At 39.1% G+C, this 19,461-nt stretch overlaps 1 protein-coding gene across 8 annotated transcripts in view; it reads left to right on the top strand.

Moving 5' to 3' along the window:
• Positions 1 to 13,402, top strand: part of SH3D19 (SH3 domain containing 19) — a 149,330-nt gene extending 135,928 nt beyond the window's left edge. For all 8 annotated transcript variants that reach the window (XM_045831091.1, XM_045831093.1, XM_045831092.1 and 5 more), the window contains 7 exons: positions 518 to 648; positions 2,439 to 2,500; positions 4,421 to 4,623; positions 5,059 to 5,111; positions 7,687 to 7,891; positions 8,366 to 8,466; positions 11,506 to 13,402. In XM_045831091.1, coding sequence (XP_045687047.1) covers positions 518 to 648; positions 2,439 to 2,500; positions 4,421 to 4,623; positions 5,059 to 5,111; positions 7,687 to 7,891; positions 8,366 to 8,466; positions 11,506 to 11,622 — 872 coding nt within the window. In that variant the 3' untranslated portion in view covers positions 11,623 to 13,402. The remainder of the gene's footprint in view (positions 1 to 517; positions 649 to 2,438; positions 2,501 to 4,420; positions 4,624 to 5,058; positions 5,112 to 7,686; positions 7,892 to 8,365; positions 8,467 to 11,505) is intronic.
• The last annotated feature ends 6,059 nt before the right edge of the window (positions 13,403 to 19,461 follow it).

Genomic DNA, 19,461 nt, shown 5'->3' on the forward strand with positions numbered 1-19,461 from the left:
CAGTCACCAAACCTATGACCTTTCACTTTGCAGGACCACACCCAGCTCACTGAGCCACACTAGTCAGGGCTAAATGTATCTAATTTGATCTTAAAAGAAGAAACTCATGCCCTGGCTGGTGTGGCTCAGTGGTTTGAGTGCTGGCCTGGGAACCAGAAGATTGCCAGTTCAATTCCCAGTCAGGGCACATGCCTGGGTTGCAGTCCAGGCTCCCAGTTGGGAATGTGTGAGAGGCGACCGATTGATGTATTTCTCACACAATGATGTTTTTCTCCCTCCTTTTCCCTCTAAATAAATAAGTAAATAAATAAATATCTTTTTAAAAAAGAGGAAGCTCATAACAGCAATATGTTTTTTAAAAGATATATTTTACATTGATTTGATTAGTATAATTTGTTCACAGAATCAGTAGAACATACTGCCTCAGTGGATAGACTAAATAATACTTTGTGCTCTGCTTTAATCAAATCTGCAAACAGAATAACTTATCATACATAATTGTAATTCTATTTTACAGAACAAGTCGATGATTTGAGTCTCACTTCTGGAGAAATTGTTTATCTTCTGGAAAAAATAGATACAGATTGGTACAGAGGGAAATGTAGAAATCAGACTGGGGTATTTCCTGCCAACTACGTCAGAGTAATTGTAAGTGGATCATGCTTGGTTAGATTGGTCTTATGTGCTGTGTAACTTGCAGTTTGGAAAAAGTAACCAGAAGCTTAGATTCTTGAGAACTAGTTCTCTGTCTTCCATTGATTCATTTGGTGTTTGAAAAATTCGATAAATGAAGGTTTGTTTAACTAGATAATGGTTAATTGGTAATATATGATGGGGCATTAGCACCTAATTCCTAAATGCTGTCTGAAATCCTAAGGTGAAAAAATTCTAAAAGTCAACTGGTGAGTCAGCTATTCTTGGAGAGTTGGTAAGCACTTAGGAACATATATTAATTCTTTGAAACATTTTGTAGACAACACTCAAAAAGTACAAGATTGTCTTGAAGGAATTGCCTCTTTCCTATTAAGTACATTTTATTTTTGGTTTCTTTCATTCTTGCCACTCCATTTATTATATTTCCATCTCTTAGAAAACTAGATTTGTGAATACCAAAGTACTTTCATTGGAGGTAGTGGTTCGTTAATGGTTTTTTACATGAAAATTTCAAGTCTGATTGGGAAGAGTTATATTATATTGTCAGAATTGTATAGACCTTCGCAGCCTGACTTGTAAAAGCACACCTGTATGGCTGAGCCCAGTGGCTGGGAAACGTGGGGATGAACTCAGACTGCCCCTTTGTGACAATAGGAAGAGTGTGACTCAGCCTCAGACATAACTTACTGGCATTGGAAACTATCGATAAAACTAGGTTAAGTGGTTGAGCATTAATAGCTATTGTGGAGGAAGCAACTAATATTTCATTACAGGGACTTAGAAAACACATATAACACAGAACCTGTATTTTTCCAATATAGATGAGTTGGAGTCTCTTGAATTAAAACTATGGGCCTTAAACATTGCCTAGTATATATATTCCCTGATTCTTTGGAACAATCCCGCCACATTCTCTAAATTAATATTAAGGATGATGTTAGTTTTAGCACTCTTCCTCATTTTTCTTCCGCCCAGTGTAGCAGTACTTTAGAAGCACAATTACCTCACTGAAATCAATTACACTGAATCTGCCACATTATTGGTTTAAGTATTATTTCTAAGCCTGTAAGTTTAAAAAATTATTTTGAAACTTTGAGCTTCTAAAATTCATCAAGAAGGGCACTGACTTATTTTAATATAGACCTCAAAGCCTTCAGTAGTTTTGAGACTGAATGCATTATGGTCAAATATTTTATTACAGCGTAGCTACACTGAGCCTTATAAATGAAGTATTAAGTAAAGCGCTTGCCACTTAGTAGGTGCTCACTTAGTACCAATTCCTTTTTTCCTTCCCTTTTTGCACTGATTGGGGAAAAATGTTCCGGAGTTATGAAAATGGAGAGAATCCACAAGTTTGGTTAAAATGTTTTAATTGGGGCTCAGGAAAGTACTACGGAATCCTACCCACTCTTTGAGTAGGTGTGGTGGGGGGTCCAGAAGGTTGGTGCCTAGTCTCTATCCCCAGTCCTCCCCATCTGATGTTTTTAACTTGGAGGACATGGGAAAGAGAAAACTCGGTCAGCTGTAATGATACTAATGTGCTTATTCCAGCAAATAAGAAAAGGATTGATTCGCTATTCAAAGAAGGCTGCGTCATAGGATATATATTTTTTTTCAAAACCCAAACTCTGAATTTCTTAACTTTAGCACCTGTGGTACCACTTAATCAGTAAAACACCCATCTAAAATGGTTAATTTTGATCATGTATTTTCTAATTACCTAGCCTTGAATTCCTCTTACTAAAATCTGAAAAAATACAATTGTCATGATTCGTCTTTACTAGGTTGATGTTCCAGAAGGCGGAAATAGGAAAAGAGAATCAGTTTCATCTCATTATGTTAATAAGTAAGTTTTACTTGTGTTCTTTTGTACCAAATGCAAAGGAGATGAGCATTTATATCATAATACTGAGCCTAAACACTTCAGATGTATGATTATTGATTTCCAGTGTTCCTTTTTAATTATGAGGAAAACTCATTTAAAAGCCATTGTGGATTAAAATGCTAATGAAGGTTCAGTATGCTGACACCAGCTGACCTAAGCAACTCCTCGTGTCGATACGGAACAGCGACAGTAGCAGAGAGACTACCTTGGTGCTTCCCACAGCCTGGCCTCAGCTTAAGCAGAGCCGGTGTTGGCATCCTGTGTATTGTATTTGGGGCTTCTGGTATTTACCTGTCAACACATTTATATTTTTTAAAAGATTTTATTTATTTATTTTTAGAGAGGGAAAGGGCAGGAGAAGGGGAGGGAGAGAAACATCAATGTGTGATTGCCTCTCACGCGCCCCCTACTGGGACCTGGCCCACAACCCAGGCATGCGCCCTGACTGGGAATCGAACCGGCAACCCTATGGTTCGCAGCCCATGCTCAATCCACTGAGCCACACCAACCAGGGCTCTATCAACACATTTTTAGAAGGTTCAGAACTTTTGTCCAAAAATATGAACCCTAAAAAAACTGCTGGACATTGTGTATTGTTTTGTTTTTAAGAGAAACTAGAAGCAAATGAAGGAAGAGTTAAGTTGGAGGGGTCTCCCTTTATGTCTGAAGACCTTTTCATGAATTTATGTATCCTTTTATGCATCACTGTAACTCCTCTGTGATTAAAACACTGCCACAATGCAACTTTATCTTCCAGTTAAATGAGCAAAATAGTAGAATTCACTACCTGCTAAAGACTGTAAACCTGTCTTTGAATAGGTCAGACATAAGGAGATGCTCCCAGAGGACTTTAGAAAATAAATGCAAAGGTTACCACAAATAAGAAAACTTCTGATGCCACAGTAGTTGAATTCTACTTCGGGTTCAGTTTTTCTCCTGTTTCTAAGCTGTGTTTAATGTGTCAGCAGGTTGAAGTTGCAGTGGGCTTTCACAGCCGTGGATCCATTCTTAAATCGGTCTCAGATTCTGACCTAAATCAGTGTTTCACTGGAGCCAGTGCCAACCTTTTCTCCTCAGGCGGTTGCCTCTCCTTGGCCTGTTGCTATTGAAATTTCCTTTCTAAAGCCTCAAACGGAAGGTTTGGTGTTAAATCATGCCTTCTAGAGACACAGGTTTATGTCTGCCTTTATCTTCTTGTAAATCAAAATTGCAGCTCATTTAAGGATGGTTCAATTGTAATTCTCAGAAATGAAGGCTTTTTAAAGGCGATAAAAAGATTGTTTTTAAAACAACAGTGTTAGGCATGAGATTAAGTGTGATAGTGTGATGAGTTTCTGTTTTCTTCAAACCTGGCTTTGAAGACCATTCATCTGCAGCAAGATGATTGATTCAACAAACATATACTGAGCATCGACTCTGCCCAGCTGATGCCCACTGCATTCTGTCGCAAAAGTCTGATGTCTTGCTCTGAGATTCTCAGGGTTAGCACTCCCAAACTCGGGGTTCTGGTTGAGCCATGGGATTTACCGCGGTCCAAGAACACAAAGACACGATGACTGGGGAGATTCTGTGATGCAGCAAAAGTGATTATGGGCCATGGCAGTGTCAGCTGACCACCAGCTTAGGGACTTCGGCATGTCTCTCCACATTGCCTTTAGCCTTTCTGAGTAACACAGGTTCATATCTAAAAAGTAAGGCCTGTCTATAGCCTAAGCTACAGAAATGTAGCTTATTTTTTCTCACGGAAAGGTTTACATTATGCCCAGTATACCTCGTTTCATAGTAAACACAGAATATTTATTGAAAGACTGAATGAAGGCTTTAAAGCATTTTACAAGTCAGCACTCTCTTGTTTAACCCACAAATGTAATCTCTGTTCAGAGGTCCAAGATGTGTTGCGCGGTTTGAGTATATTGGAGACCAGAAGGATGAGTTAAGTTTCTCGGAGGGAGAAATTATTATTCTGAAAGAGTATGTGAGTGAAGAATGGGCCAGAGGAGAGCTTCGAGACAGAACTGGGATTTTCCCCCTGAACTTTGTGGAGCTCCTCGAGGATCACCCCACCTCTGGTACAGACGTTTTAAGTGAGTGTAGAGAATATTGTTCGTGATTGTGTTCTGCCCTAATTCAAATAAACAAATAACAGTGTAATACTTAAACTGCATAATAATCCATATTGCCTTATTATAAAAGGTATTTGTAAACGGTCACTTGTGTGGCATAGTTACTATGGTGGTAATCTCTCAGAGACCTGGTGTGGGTGTTCTAGGTAATTAGCAACGGCTTGAAGTCAGACATGGCAGATGAAGAATCATAGACTTCTGAACAGAAATGGGCTGTAGAGTATAATTAACTGTGTCCGCCTTCACTTTGCAGTGAAGGAAAAGGGCCAGAGAGGGCGGTGCCTGCTCAGGTTAGATGATAGCCGGGACATGAAGACTCTTCACTCTCCCCTGCAGTTTTTCTCCAATACTGTGTGGTCTGTTTATCTGAAGTTTTGACTTTTTTTCAAAATGTAGGCACAAAGGTACCACAGAGGATGAAAAAAGAAGATTCTGGAGCAAATTCTCAGGTAGGCTGCTTAAATAGTTAATAACGGTACAGAAAGCCAGGTTTCAACTCTGGGAGGAATATTAAAATCATAATTATCAAGAGACAATGTTATGAAGTCATTTTTCAGTTCATATAGTAAATGTTTGAAATGGATACAGGGGTGAGCAACTATAGGTTTACAGTTGTGAGTGCATGAAAACAGAGTTTATTCTTGTATTATTATTTATTAACTATTGTGTTATTTATTTATATTACAACTGTAAACCTGCGTTTGCCCATCCCTGTACTTAAGGGTCAATAACTGTATTGCATCTAGAGTCCATACAATTAAATTAGAAAGACATGTAAACCCTGATAGAAAACAAGGAAAGAGACATGATTGGAAAATTAAATACATAAAGAGATAGTATAAGTGGCTGATATTAAAAAATATTTAACCCTACTAGTCATCAAAATGCCTGGTAAAGCAACAATAAAGTATCATTTAATTTAATTTAATTAACATAGATTCAGTTCAACTCAATACTAAACAAGTAATTATATAAGTGTTCAAAATGAGCAAGTACAAATGATTATTATTATTTTTTACCCTATAAGTAGGGTAAAAAGAAGGTTTAGGCCACAAACAAAGTCATGTTATTATAATAGGAAAAAAATGGCAAACAACCTAAATATGATCTCTATTGGTAGAAACTTCTGAGGCCATGAAAAACTAGATTTGTAAAATAAATGTAATGGGAATAAAATGGGAAATTGAATATACAACATAAAAAGACTAGAAGGAAATGTATTTAAGTTGTTAATATTCAGTTTCCCCTACGTGGTAAGATTATAGGTAGGTGGGGTTTTTCCCACTTCTTCATATATTTCCAAATTTACCAAATATTTAGGATCATTTGTATTATTTTTATAATGGGAGACAGAAAAAGTGAGTAAAATTTTGATGTACTAGCTCTGGCCAGGTAGCTCAGTTAGTTAGAGTGTCATCCTAATATGCCAGGATTGTGGGTTCATTTCCCGGTCAGGCCACATGTGAGAATCAACCAATGAATGCACAAATAAAACCAATTAAAATTTTTTTTTACTTACTATATAATGTGACTTCAGAAGTGTTCAAATGGAATAGGAATGTGGGTGACTTCTGTTGTTTTTTGTGATTGTTAAAAGTGTGAGGCCTGATGGGATCATTGTTTGCCAAAGTGTCACTGGTAATTGGACTGCGTGTCTCTCAATTCTTTGTTCCCCACCTACGGATCAAGACAAATAGGAAAGAAAGTGACAGAAGCGCTCCAAAAGGAAATGGCACATGGTTGCTTACATTTTTGGGAGTGATAAGTGCCAAGAGATGTAGGGCCAGCTGTGGTAATGCAGGAGCAAGAGGACTCAGGTTAGGGGGGTTTGTTTGCATGTTTTTCCCTTTGTTTTATAAGCCGTCAGTTGTTGAGAACTTAGGATGTGCCCAGCACTGTACTAAGTGTTCTACATGAGTCCTCATTTAACCCCCACGGCAACACTGAGGTGAAGCTGAGGCCTAGAGGAAAGAAGCATCCTGCCCGGTGTCAGCTAGGAAGAGGCAGAATGGGGTCTGGAACCCAGGCCTTCTCTTCTCCCTGCTTGAGCTGCTGCTTTTTTTTTTTTTAAATCATTGTTCAAGTACATTTTTCTGTCCTTTACTCCCATTCCAGCCCAACCACCCATCCCTCCCCACCTCCCTCCCATTTCCACCCCCTGCCCCTAGTTTTTGTCCATGTGCCCTTTATACTTGTTCCTGTAAACCCTTCCCATTCTCCCCTGAAATTCCCTCCCTTCTCCCCTCTGGTCACTGTCAGCCTGTCCTCTATTTTAGTGTCTTTGACTGTCTTTTGCTTGCTTTTATTTTGTGGTTTAGGTTCCTTTAAAGGTGAGATCATATGGTGTTTGTCTTTCACTGCCTGGTTTATTTCGCTTAGCATAATGCTTTCCAGCTCCATCCAAGCTGTTGCAAAGGGTAGGAGCTCCTTCTTTCTTTCTGCTGCATAGAATTCCATTGTGTAAATGTACTATAGTTTTTTGATCCATTCATTTATTGATGGGCACCTAGGTTGCTTCCAGCACTTGGCTATTGTAAATTGTGCTGCTATGAACATTGGGGTGCAAAGGTTCTTTTGGATTGGTGTTTTAGTGTTCTTAGGATATAGTCCCAGCAGTGGAATTGCTGGGTCAAAAGGCAGATCCATTTTTAGTTTTCTGAGGAAGTTCCAAACGGTTTTCCATAGTGGTTGTACCAGTCTTCTTAACAGAGGGTTCCCATCCTGACAGAGATGCCTCTTCACGGAGCAAAACCTTCGTCTAATGTGTTTGAGGTAGTGTGGTGGGCAGAAAACCCATTAATTGTATTACATCATGAAAATGATCATATTTTATGATAAAAAGTTATTGGAAACTTTTATTTCTGAATACTGATAGCAACATAAAGTGTTGAGTGATTTGAAGAAGCCTTTGGGCTTTCAAATCTTATGACTCCTTAGCTTTTTTCCCACCATTGTTTAAAGCTTTGTAGAAATCAATTTCAAATAAAATCTCACATTTCTTATCAAACTTCTGACTTGTAACAGGATAACGGTCTCTCTGGAGAATGGTGTGAAGCTCTGTACAGTTTCACGGCGGAGACCAGTGATGACCTGCCCTTCAGGCGGGGAGACCGGATCCTGATCCTCGAGCATCTGGACTGCGACTGGTACAGGGGCAGGCTGCGTGACAGGGAGGGGATCTTCCCAGCAGTCTTCGTGCGGCCCTGCCCCGGTGTGACAGCAGCAGCAGGTGACTCCTGCTCTCCCACGGGAGCCCAAGACTTCACACCCACGCATATTTCTTTCCGCTCTGGCCATGCTCGGTTTAAATTGTTCGCCTACATTTCAAAGGGTTGATGATCCATAAAGTTTTGTAAACTCTCTTCTTTATGCTCGTATACTTTGTTAAGAGTTATAGGGAAGAAAGATAAAAATGTCTTCATTTGGTAATGGCCAATTTTGTCTACTCAATACATTTTCTATAATTTTTTCCTGCTAAGAAACATCCTTAATCTTTTTGCAAGTTAAATAAATTCAAAATTAATTGAAAGTATTCTGTCCTGGGGGCAGGGTGGGGGCGGGCGGTGTATAAAGGACTAAGTGGAAAAAAGCAAAAAGAATTTAAAAAAAGAAAAAAATATTCTGTCCTGGGAATGACAGGAGGGCTTCATAAAATGTTTGTGTTTCAGTCCAGTGTCTTTTATTTTTTCATGTGTTTTCACAGCTGAGGCAAAAAGCCTGTCTCCTTTAGCACTGAAGGCGGGGAAGAAGGCCAAAGCCCTGTATGATTTCCATGGGGAGAATGAAGATGAGCTTTCCTTCAAGGTAAGAATGTGGCTTTGGTTTGGTTTGGTTTGATAACCTGTATTTAGCAGCTATAAATTATGAAATCTCTTTCACTGAGGGGTGAAACATTTAGGTGGCCTGTTGACCATTTGCTAGGAATGAACAGGTCTCATACCCTAAATCTAAAGAACAAGATTAGAGACAGTGAGTAGGGCTAATATAAATTATCAGCAAGGTATTTAGGTACATAAATAAAACCTTATTGGCTTGATAGCCCCACAATCCCCAAACGAGTTCCTAATGCCTAGGCCTTGTAACGTCAGATCTCAGTAATACTGGAGTTTTCGTTTGTAGCCCTAGTAAAGGATGATTTTCCACATGGTCCTTGTAGCCTGCTATGGTCATGTCCAAGAAATCAATGGAGAAATCAGTTGGTACCCACTGCAGCAGGGCCTCATAAGACACTGAAGTCTTGTTCAGAAGAACACTGACTGGGAAATCATCCCAAAAGTTTAAACTGCTTAATCTATCTTCATCAAAGAAGTACCTTTTTGTTTTTCAGTAAAAACAAAATATTTTCATGATCCTGTTTCCCCAGTCCACACATAGTTGGACCGTAGTCAGAAGGAAGCCCCCTTGGTACTTTGGACCTGGGCCAGGGCAAGGAAGGCGGGTTTGGCTCTCATTGCTCTCAGAAGAGCCTGTGTCAGACAGCGGTAAATTCTCCATCATTGGACGTGCTCAGTCAGAGCCAAGATGCCAGAGAAAGAATGAAAGCATCAAGGAGTGATTAGACAAGATGAGTCTTAAAGCAGCAGGAGCCCAAGCAGGGTTTCTGCTCGTCTACAGCAAAGTGAGGAAGCTAGGGCGATACTGGGTTTGTGCAGGCTGGGGAGTCACGGGGTCAAAGGGGCATGCTGAAATAATGTCGGTTCTGAGGTTGCTAACTTTCCTCTTTTGTGATGGGCTTTTCCTTTCTCTCAAGAATTTCTTTTATCTTCTTCATATTAAAATGTCATTTCTATTACAAAATACTGTGAGTAAATGATAGATATTTCCTATGCAAAATTATAATTTGATAATCCTATATCTCTTTCTTCCTTTCTTTTCCTCCCTCCCTCCCTTTCTAAAATTCCTTGGTTCTTGAAATCCAGATGTTTGAAAACTGTTGGCCCAGTCCTTTTTAGTCTTAACAGTCAGTAGCTCATAATTTATTCTTTTTATCTTTCTATAGAGTGTTACTTCAAGTGGACAATCTGGATTCAATTTTTTTTTTGGTGGTATTTTGGCCTTCATTTAAGTCATGGCAACATAAATACCAACTCACAGTATCTTTCAGAAAATTAGGTGGTCATCATTTTACAAATGACTGACTGTGAACAAGATACAGTTCTAGAGCTTTTAGTTAGTGGGTTGTTTACTGCCTTCAGTACTGCTGATCATTGATATTTTATTGAATACCCGCAGCATATTATTAGTAGATGAAACTTTTTTTATTGTTCTAGCCCTCAGAAAACTGACATACTACGTACGTGTGGAACAGAGCTAAGGAAAATAGTTCAGTCAACCATTATGCTATAATTTAAGAACCAGAAGGAACTTATTTATGACAGAAACTTTGAATAGCCAGAAGTTTTACAGATTTTAGCAGAGTAAATTCATGACATTTGATAATAAGCATTTTTCTTGCTCATTTTCCATAAAGAAAGGCCTTAAATCAAACCATTTTTTCCAGAGGGCTATGTACCAGAGCTAAAGTAAATCCATTCAGCCTGATGAAGATATTCTTTAAAGTAGCCAGGGTAGTTTTGGACCATTATGGAATCTTAAACCCAGATTCTGAGTAATAGTTAGAAACAAAGAACAAAATGGTTTCAGGAGATAATTTCAGAAGTCGTGTCATCTGTTAGGCAGTTATAATTCACACATGAATAGATACACAGTCCCTTGTACTGTCCCGATGAGGATGGACCAGTGTGTTCTGGTCAGGGTGAGTCAGGGTGAAGCTCTTCCAGACAGGAAAGAATGCAGATTTGACATTGAGGCCAGGGAGGATGGAATAAAGCAAATGGTGGAGAATACCATTATGTGGAAGCATAAATGTGCAGTACAAAATGCTCAAGGTGTTGTGAAAAGGCAGTTACAGTAAAAGCCTTTCTCATTGAAGAGGTCTGCTAGAACATGTGATGGCCGTGTGGCCTAATGGTTAGCAACATGGCCCAGAAATTACACCAGGTGTGATTCTGTCTCTATGCACTATTACACATGCAACATTGAGCAAATTATTTAATCTCTCTGAGCTTAAATTTCCTTTTCTTTAAAATAAGGAAATCTATACAAATATCCCTCTAAAATGGGGATAAAAATAGCATCTACTTTTAGGACTACAGTGTTGTTTACATGAGTTAATTCCTATAAAGTACATAAAATAGGACAAGGTATACAGTAAGCACATGGCTCACTTGTCTCCAGGTCTTTGCCGAAATGTCGCTTTCAGTGGGGCCTTCCCTGACTGCCCTAATGAGATGGCCACCAACCACATACTTTCCTCCTCTGCCAGTTTACTTGTCTGTCTCCCCACCCCAGAATGGGTCCTTCAGTCACTGCTGTGTTCAGAATGCCCAGAACAACAGAGTCTGGGACGTAGCAGGTGCTCAAGAAATTGTCATGAGATGGGGGAGGGGGGAGTGTGTGTGCATGTGTGTGTATGTATATGTACATACACATACATACATATGTATGATAGCTGGCATTATTTTTATATATATGCATATATGATAGCTGGCATTATTTACTTAAGAAGAATTTACATTAGAGATGAATTTGGGGGACACGAAATGCAAGCAGGAAAATAAAAGTGCAACAAGGGTGGCACTGGCAACAAATGGCTTTGAGGCAAAAGGAGCACAAATGGCATCATTGGGTGCAGATTATCTTTGACGGACCATGTAATCCTCTCAGCAAAGCACGGTAAACAAGTTAAACAGAGAAGACTGTATATGCCTCTTCAGATGGGCTGCCCATCATGCTTATATTCAATAGAAACGAATAATTATTTCCAATTCTGTCTTCTTACAGGCTGGAGATATAATAACAGAGCTGGAATCTGTAGATGACGACTGGATGAGTGGAGAACTAATGGGAAAATCTGGAATATTTCCCAAAAACTACGTTCAGGTTTTACAAGTCAGCTAAAGGTGAAGCTCTACTGTGTTCCTTGGCACAAGAACTCACTTGAACTATCACTTTGACTATCAGATATGGTGTTTTGTTTGTTTTTGTTTTTGCACTATTTTTTTTAAACTGAAAGAAATATCTATGCTGTATATGGTACACTAGAATTTTCTGAAAGCGGAGAATGTCTAGATTTTGTGGTTAGCTTCCACTCACAGTAGAAACATGCATGTGAAAACCCATGAGAAAGCATTCTACCGAGGAAAACATCAAGCAAGATCAGCAAGGCAGGCGAACACTTGCCTCAGAAAAGTGCCTGGTGATAGAACCGCACAGGGAGGCTTACAAGCAAAAGTTGCGTTTGGACATCTCTTTTCATCAGCAAGAATCAACTAACCATGCTTCTTTATTTTTTTACTTTCGTTTAAAGACAGGACATTTGATACATTTCACTTCTGATGCTCAAATTTATTCTAACAGCTTGAATGCATTATCCTTATTTACCAGGGCAAATCCTTGTTTCAGTAACAGGTAGTTTATTCTCTAGCGGGAGCCTTTATAAGAATGTGGTGAGTCAGCTCGTGCTCACCGAATGCTACTTGTGTTAGTGTTTCATCTTTGTCCAAGGATTTCAGTGGGGTTAAAATTCGATGCATCTTAGAAGAACCAAAACCATCCTGAGATACCTTGCTAATATGACTAACCCTTCTACATACCAGCCCTACTCACTTTTTTCCTCCATTTATACTTTATGTTAACAGGGTTGTTATAAAGCACATTCTCTGATCCTACAATCATTCTTTTGACAATTACTGGTACCCAAAGAAAAATTCATTTTCTTTGTGTTACCCCAGTAATACAGAAAAGCTGCTGTGTCTTGTTACAGTGGTACATGATGAATCACATACATCTCAGAACACAGAGTGACTGTTAAGGTGGAAAACAGTGTCGAGCCCCCACAGCTCATTTCTTCCCAATATAATCAGAAAGAAAAACAATTGAGAAGACTGAAGGCTGATAGTCTTTTGGTTTTTGTCCCAGCTCATCCCCATATTAGAGTAAGTAAAAAAAAAAACCCTTTCCTGCTGTATCCATTGTTATGCATGCCAGGCGTAAGAAAAAAGTGGTTCTTTTAGGACTAAATCAATTATAGTTTATGGGCGAAAGCCAAATAGATTGAAGACAATCTTCCAAACAGATACATGGAACAGAATTTCACTGGAAAGGTACACCACTTTGCCACCAATGTTCATGACTTTCTTCTATTTTTCAGAAGAGTTTCATAAACTGGGCCACTTTTTAGTGTTACTGTTTCTTATTGTCCAAAAGGTTAGGCAGCCAATGGTCAGACCATTATGTGAACATGAGATGGGGGGAGTTCATCTTTTTTTTTTTTTTTTTTTACTTCATCTTTGGTTGAAGGTCATCTCAGCTATATGGTTATAATTGATAACAGGGCTGTTTTCCCTATATGTTTTGGGTAGAGAAGACAATACAAAGAAAATTCTTGTCAAATTTTACTCAAGAGCAATTTCTTAAGAAATGGATGACTTCCCAATTAAATTTCCATTTGCAGCAAGTTGTATGATAGGAAGTAGGGTGTATGTCTGGAATAGGACATGATGTATATTTCTTTGCCTGTGTAATCTTAACATATTAAAGATCATGAAAACTTAGCTTTATTGGAGAAAAATATCCTCTTAAATTTTAGCCTTCTGTCAGCAGAATGATAAGTGCAATAGTTGTACATCTATTTGACATTATAATAAACTGAACTGAACTTTTCAGTCCTTTTCTCATACCAGACTGAGTTTTTTGAGGATGGAAATGGTATCTTCTCTTTATAACTCCAGCCCTTTGCTCCATATAGTCTCAGTAAAGGTTGGTTGCATGGATGGATGGATGACTTACATATATAAGTCTTGAATCCACTGAGATCTAATATCTTTCCTCTTTAGTTTGTTGACAAAAGTCTCCATTGAAACAGAATTTGCAGTTTTTATGTCACTTCACTTTATCATGCTACATTTTTTGCTTGTCATTTACTACCTACTCAACTGATAAGAAGACAAAATGTAGCTTGGTATGGGTTTTCATAGGTACTTTCTTGTTTTGTATGTTGATTGAGCATAATTTTTATAGTCTGTGAATTTCATAGGGAAAAAATTGGAATGTATTGTTTTTCTTTTCAGGGGTTTTAGGAGAAAACCTGATATTGTTCATCCAAGTGTCCTCAAAGTAGAGTCTCCTAATTTTTTTTCTTTTTTTTAAATTGAAACTAGATTAAGTCAATATATTATTCTTACCCTTTTGATTACCCCCTTTGAACACTAAAAAAACAGCAAGATTTCATTAAAAGATCACCAAGTTTACATGGCCAGAGGGATAACGTAATACATCTTTGATTGTGCTCATGAAAAACACAGGTTTGGAATACAGTCTGAAACATTCCAACTGAAATATCAGTGCATTTATCAAAATGTGTTGTTAGAACTGGTATTTAGAATATATATATATATATATTTATATATATAAAAGGTATATATATATATAAAAGGTATTTATATATATAAAAGGATATATATATATCCTTTTTACATAGGGTTTTTAATAGAGATATTCTTAACAATAATTGTTTAGTTTTTATTCAGTTTCTTAAGTTTAGGTAAATATACCTAGGGGAATACTGATGAATATATGGATATATTATAAGAAGATATTTGTTATAATCATTAATGTATATTTCTTTTAATCAATGTCAAATGCATATGGGCCATACATATGACTCATAATTCAATGCCATTTTGAATGCCATTGAATGAACTCTTAACAGTGAATTTTTCCAGAAGTAATAGGAAATCATTTTCTAACCTAAGCTTTTTTACTTCACTGTAATATTAGAGGGGGGAAAAAAAACACAAAGCCTATCTCAGAACAACAGCACCATCTAGGGGCCTCTTACCTAATGGCAAGTTCATCCCATTACACCACAGAGGAGTCTGCAGACCACAGCTCGACCTGCAGAGGTTAAATGATTTGCCTAAGGCCATACAGGTATGGCAGAACCTAAAGCAAAACCTAGTTCTACTGATTCCCAATTCAGTAATTTTTCTATTTTTTGTGCTGAAGTGGGACATTTCTCTTTAGCAGTTAAACAAGTATACTTGATCTGTTTTATTGGCCTGTAAAAGTTGTACCTTCTTACATATGATAGAAATAGAACAAGTTACAATGAATAAATTAAAGCCTTGAATTTCTTTCAAGAATAATCCTGCTCGGCTTCTCAGTTTTACATAGACAGTTTATATTGATGTGACCTAGAAACTCAAACATGAACTGACCCATTAATAGGGATTTCTTTTTTCTGTTTAATAGGGAACATTTGAATTCTTGGAACATCAGATCTTGAGAAGGTGTGTCTGTGGGGCTCTGCTCTTGGTAACAGCGGAGCAATCCAAAACCTAGGTTTTGATACACCTGTAGCATAAGACACTACTTAGCCTTTTGGAGTGCAATAGATGAATTCAAGCACTGTTAAGCTAATGAATTTTTATTTGAGTCTGGGACACATTCTGAGTTTTAAAAAATGAACCATAATTGTATGCACACCACAGACTGTTTATCTTTAAATTCTGTGAACTAGGTAACAACTCAGTGAAAAATTTATCAGGATAAATACTCAAATTCACAATTCACAAAGGACAACTGTCTACCAGTTGTCTATCCTGTTTTAACAGAAATTAACTGACAATCATCATACCAAAATATCGGCCCATATTTAGTTCTTCTTTATAATTAAAATGAAAGAAACACCCACATTTATTTCTCCAAGCATATCCAAGTTTTTTATTGGATAGAGCCCTGACTCAAAGGATCACTCACACCCACCACATTGTTCCCCTGGCCCCCAGTTGGCCGACAGCTGAAGAGCAGAGTTGTTGCTGCCTCAGAGCCTCAGAACCTGTGGCTAACCCCACAGCACAGTACTATACCTGAGACTATTCTAGGGAGACAGTGTTGTCTTCTCTTTAAACATACAAAATATCCAAGCTATTAAAAATATACAGTGATTGAAGATATTATCCAATGCATCTGTATATACAGAGCACTCTAGGGAAGATGAGTGTGAGGGAGCAGGCAGAGGTCTGCATCTTTGCTGGTCCGAGGGGCCTGGTTGGGCTATGAGAAGGCCTAGTTGTCCACTGTAATAAGGAAGTTGGGGTCAAGGTCAGAGAGCGAAAGAAAATGGGACACTAAAACACTGTGCATCTGTAAGACTAATTACCACGTGGGATGACTGTGCCTACACAGGTTTGTTGGGCTGTTCCTGGTGGATGGGAGTGGCTGGCCTCTGGATCATAGGCTACAGGGTCCAGCAGAAGTAACACCTGCTTGAGTGTGGTTGGTAGGCTAATAATATGGGTGTAAAATTTTATAGTTTTAATTTGAACATTTCACCAAAAACATCATATGGCGTGCTTGAGTGTGACATTGTTATGTTACAGAAGTACATGCTTTTAATTTTGTAATAAAAGAGGGGCGTTATTTGTGCCAGACCCTGTATTTGATGGACACAGGGAGGGACTGCTTTACAAAGAGAATAAGGGTAGTGATGAAGCCATAGCTGAGTACCTCAGGGAAGATGAGAATCAGGATCCCTGCTGAGCAGAGAGCTGCACACTGATGTTCCCCAAATCGCTCAACCTTCAGAAAGTGAGATTTTCTAATTTAGGATTTGGCAATGAGGATCACTACCATCAGGCCATAGATGGCAGTGCTACTGATCCTGACCTCTGGAACGTTGGACATCATATTCAGATCTGGCCACGTGATTCCTGGAGGTGATGCCCAGACCACCATGCAAAACTATCTGCAGAGCCAAGTCCTGAACACCCTGACAACCAGGAAGCCCAGGACAGGAAAAGTGTATCTAGTTTTGGTCCAGACTTGGATAGGTATGCAGGGGCGAGTTCATCGTGTGGAAAGCGTATCCTTGACTAGAAGAGAAACAAAGATGCAGCAAGTCCATAACCTAGCTGACCAGACCCACATTTTTTTTTTAATTGGGGAATGACTTGCATAAAATGCAGATAACTTAGTATACAATTCTGAGTTTTGAGAATAGTCTGTAGTCATATAATCAATAAATACATAGAACATTTTCATCACCCTAGAAAGCTCCTCATACCTCTGCAGCCAGTTACATCTCCTACCCTACCCCCTGCAGAGCAATCCCTGTTCTGATTTCTATCACCATAGATTCATTTTGCCTGTTTAGGAACTTCTTAAAATAGAGGAATGTAGTATCTGCTCTTTCCTTGCTCAAATATAATTTGAGATTTATCTAGTGTGTGTGCAACAGCTCATTCCCTTTATTTCTCGGTGGTACTTCACCATAGGAAAATACCACAATTTGTTCATTGTATTTGATTTTAGAGGGAGAGAAAATCATTGATTTGTTGTTCCACTTACTTTATGCATTCATTGGTTGCTGCTTGTATGTGCCCTGACTGAGGGTCGACTAACCTTGGCCTATCAGGACGATGCTCTGAGCTACTTGGGCCAGGACTAATTTATCTGTTCTCTTTTGGGGTCTTACCCAGTTTTTAGCCATTATGAATAAAGCCAGTGTGAACAGTTTTTTCCCAGTTTTACTGAGCTATTATTGACTGGTATGAACATTCTTATACAAGTCTTTGTGCATACAGGATTTCATATATAGAAACCCTAGAATTAGTTGATAAAGTAGGTATTAAAAAAAAAAAGCCACCTGTTTTCCAAAATGGTTGTACCATTTTATACTCTACTGTTGAGAGTTCCAGTTACTCCACAGCCTTATGAACATTGTTTTCCCATCTATTTGTATTACCAGTTGCAGCCACTGTGGTTGTATTTTGACACAAAACAATTACAGTACTGCAGACTTCTAAGAGCTAATGACACCTGCAGTTACTTCTAAAATTCACTTAATGGTCTTAGCAAATACTAACTACCCTTCCTAGTTTTCACACGTTTATGGGCTATTACATTATATCCAATTGAGAATTACCCATTAAGTGGTGTGACTGGAATTATATGAATTATAAGTTTGGAGGTGTTAATGATTGTTTCAAGAAATCATTTTAGAGGCACATGTTGAAATATTGCTTCAAAACAATTGGGGATGGAGTGCCAGAAGCTGCCGTTTATAGACATTTTACCCAATTTAGCTGAAAAGGTCAGCCTGCCAGTTTCAGTGGACACTGGCAGGACACGAGACCCCTGGGTCAAAGGACTTTCTACTGCAAAGCCAATGGTCAGCTTTGTGTTCATTTGTTTCCCATCCCTCCTCCCCCATCCACATGGTGATGCAAAGGGTCCATCATGCAGGAGGTTGTATTACACAGCAGGACACTTAAGTGGAAGCAAGCCTGCTTTTTTTCTGGGGGATACGTTACATCCCTCAAGGTTTGCCAGGACACAAATACAACCAAGAGATGGCCCAGGTGAAGAGCAGAGAATCATACTCATGGCACACCCAAGAGCAGGCAGGGACACTCAGGATCCACAACTGATTGCATCACAATTCACTCTGCATGACATGTTCTTAGACAAACTAGAATTTTTACATGAATATGGCCCTGTGCCAGGCACTGATTAACCCAGGAGGTTAGAACCTCATAATAAAGGTTATTATCCATAAGGCTCAGTAGACGTAGCCAACCTGTAGTGCTGACCTCATTCTCTCCAGGTTCCCACATTTGAGTAAGCCAACGGGTGGGGGGAGCACTAGGTCTGCACCACCCTGATGTACTCTAAGTCCAGACTGTTAGTCATCACAGCTTGATCTACTTGATCCCTAGTGTTACTGTCAATAATCACAGGCAATAGATGGACCCAAAACCTGTCTGAAATGAAAGCATCTCATGACCCATTTTTCCCCACATACAGACGTTATTACCTCAAAAGGGCACAAGTCACTTTTGGGGGAGTACTGGTAATGGCCAAGGGCTGAACCTAGGGCTCTACAACACCAAGGTCTCAGGATAAACTAGCAAAGGAATAACCAGTGATGAGGGAGGAAACCTCTGTGGGACTATGAAGGACAGTTAAGAACAGGAAGATATCAATGGTTAAATGTCACTAATACAGGTCAAGTAAAATGAAGGCCAAGAACAGAACCATTGGACTCAGCAACTGTAATCCTGACAGTAACAGCTTCCTTAAAAGGGGGGGGAGGGAGCCACAACTGCAGAAGATTCAAGAAAATACAATGTGGTCAACTCGCAGCTTTGCTGCAAGGTTTAAGGTGGGTAAGAATTGCAGGAGCCACTAGCTGAGCTACGCATAAGGGAAGTGCTGTGTTCAAATGATATGTCCTACCACCCAATGACAAGGCAGAAAATGTGAACCCCTGCAGACGGCAGGGTGAAAGGAATGGGAATCAGCAGAGTGCAAGAAAGGATTGAAGAGGAGGAGGGCGCAGAACAGACTGGGTGGAAGAGTAAGCACTGGGTATTGGGCTGCATTAAATGCCCATCTATTAAGACAAGAAACCAGTTTCTATAGCCAAGTTCAGCTTCACAGTGCAGGTGCACAGTGGGGCATCTCACAGCTATAGGAAAGAGCACTTGTATTCAAAAACAAAAACCTGAAAGCCAATTGGCTCTTCCCATTAATCAGTCTACCACAGTGGTTCTCAGAGCAGGGTCCCTGGGCATCAGCATCACATTCAACTTCAGAAACTCCAGAGGTGGGGCCTGCAATGTTTCAACAAGCCTTCCAGATGGCTTAAAAACCATCAAAACTTTAAGCCATCTTAAAAAAGGATTTCCTTTTATTAGCTATCTCTGAACACCTCCAAATCACTACAGCTTCAAA

This window comes from Phyllostomus hastatus, unplaced genomic scaffold (assembly GCF_019186645.2).
Source record: "Phyllostomus hastatus isolate PE091 unplaced genomic scaffold, TTU_PhHast_1.1 phas_contig_159, whole genome shotgun sequence".
Taxonomy (NCBI): domain Eukaryota; kingdom Metazoa; phylum Chordata; class Mammalia; order Chiroptera; family Phyllostomidae; genus Phyllostomus; species Phyllostomus hastatus.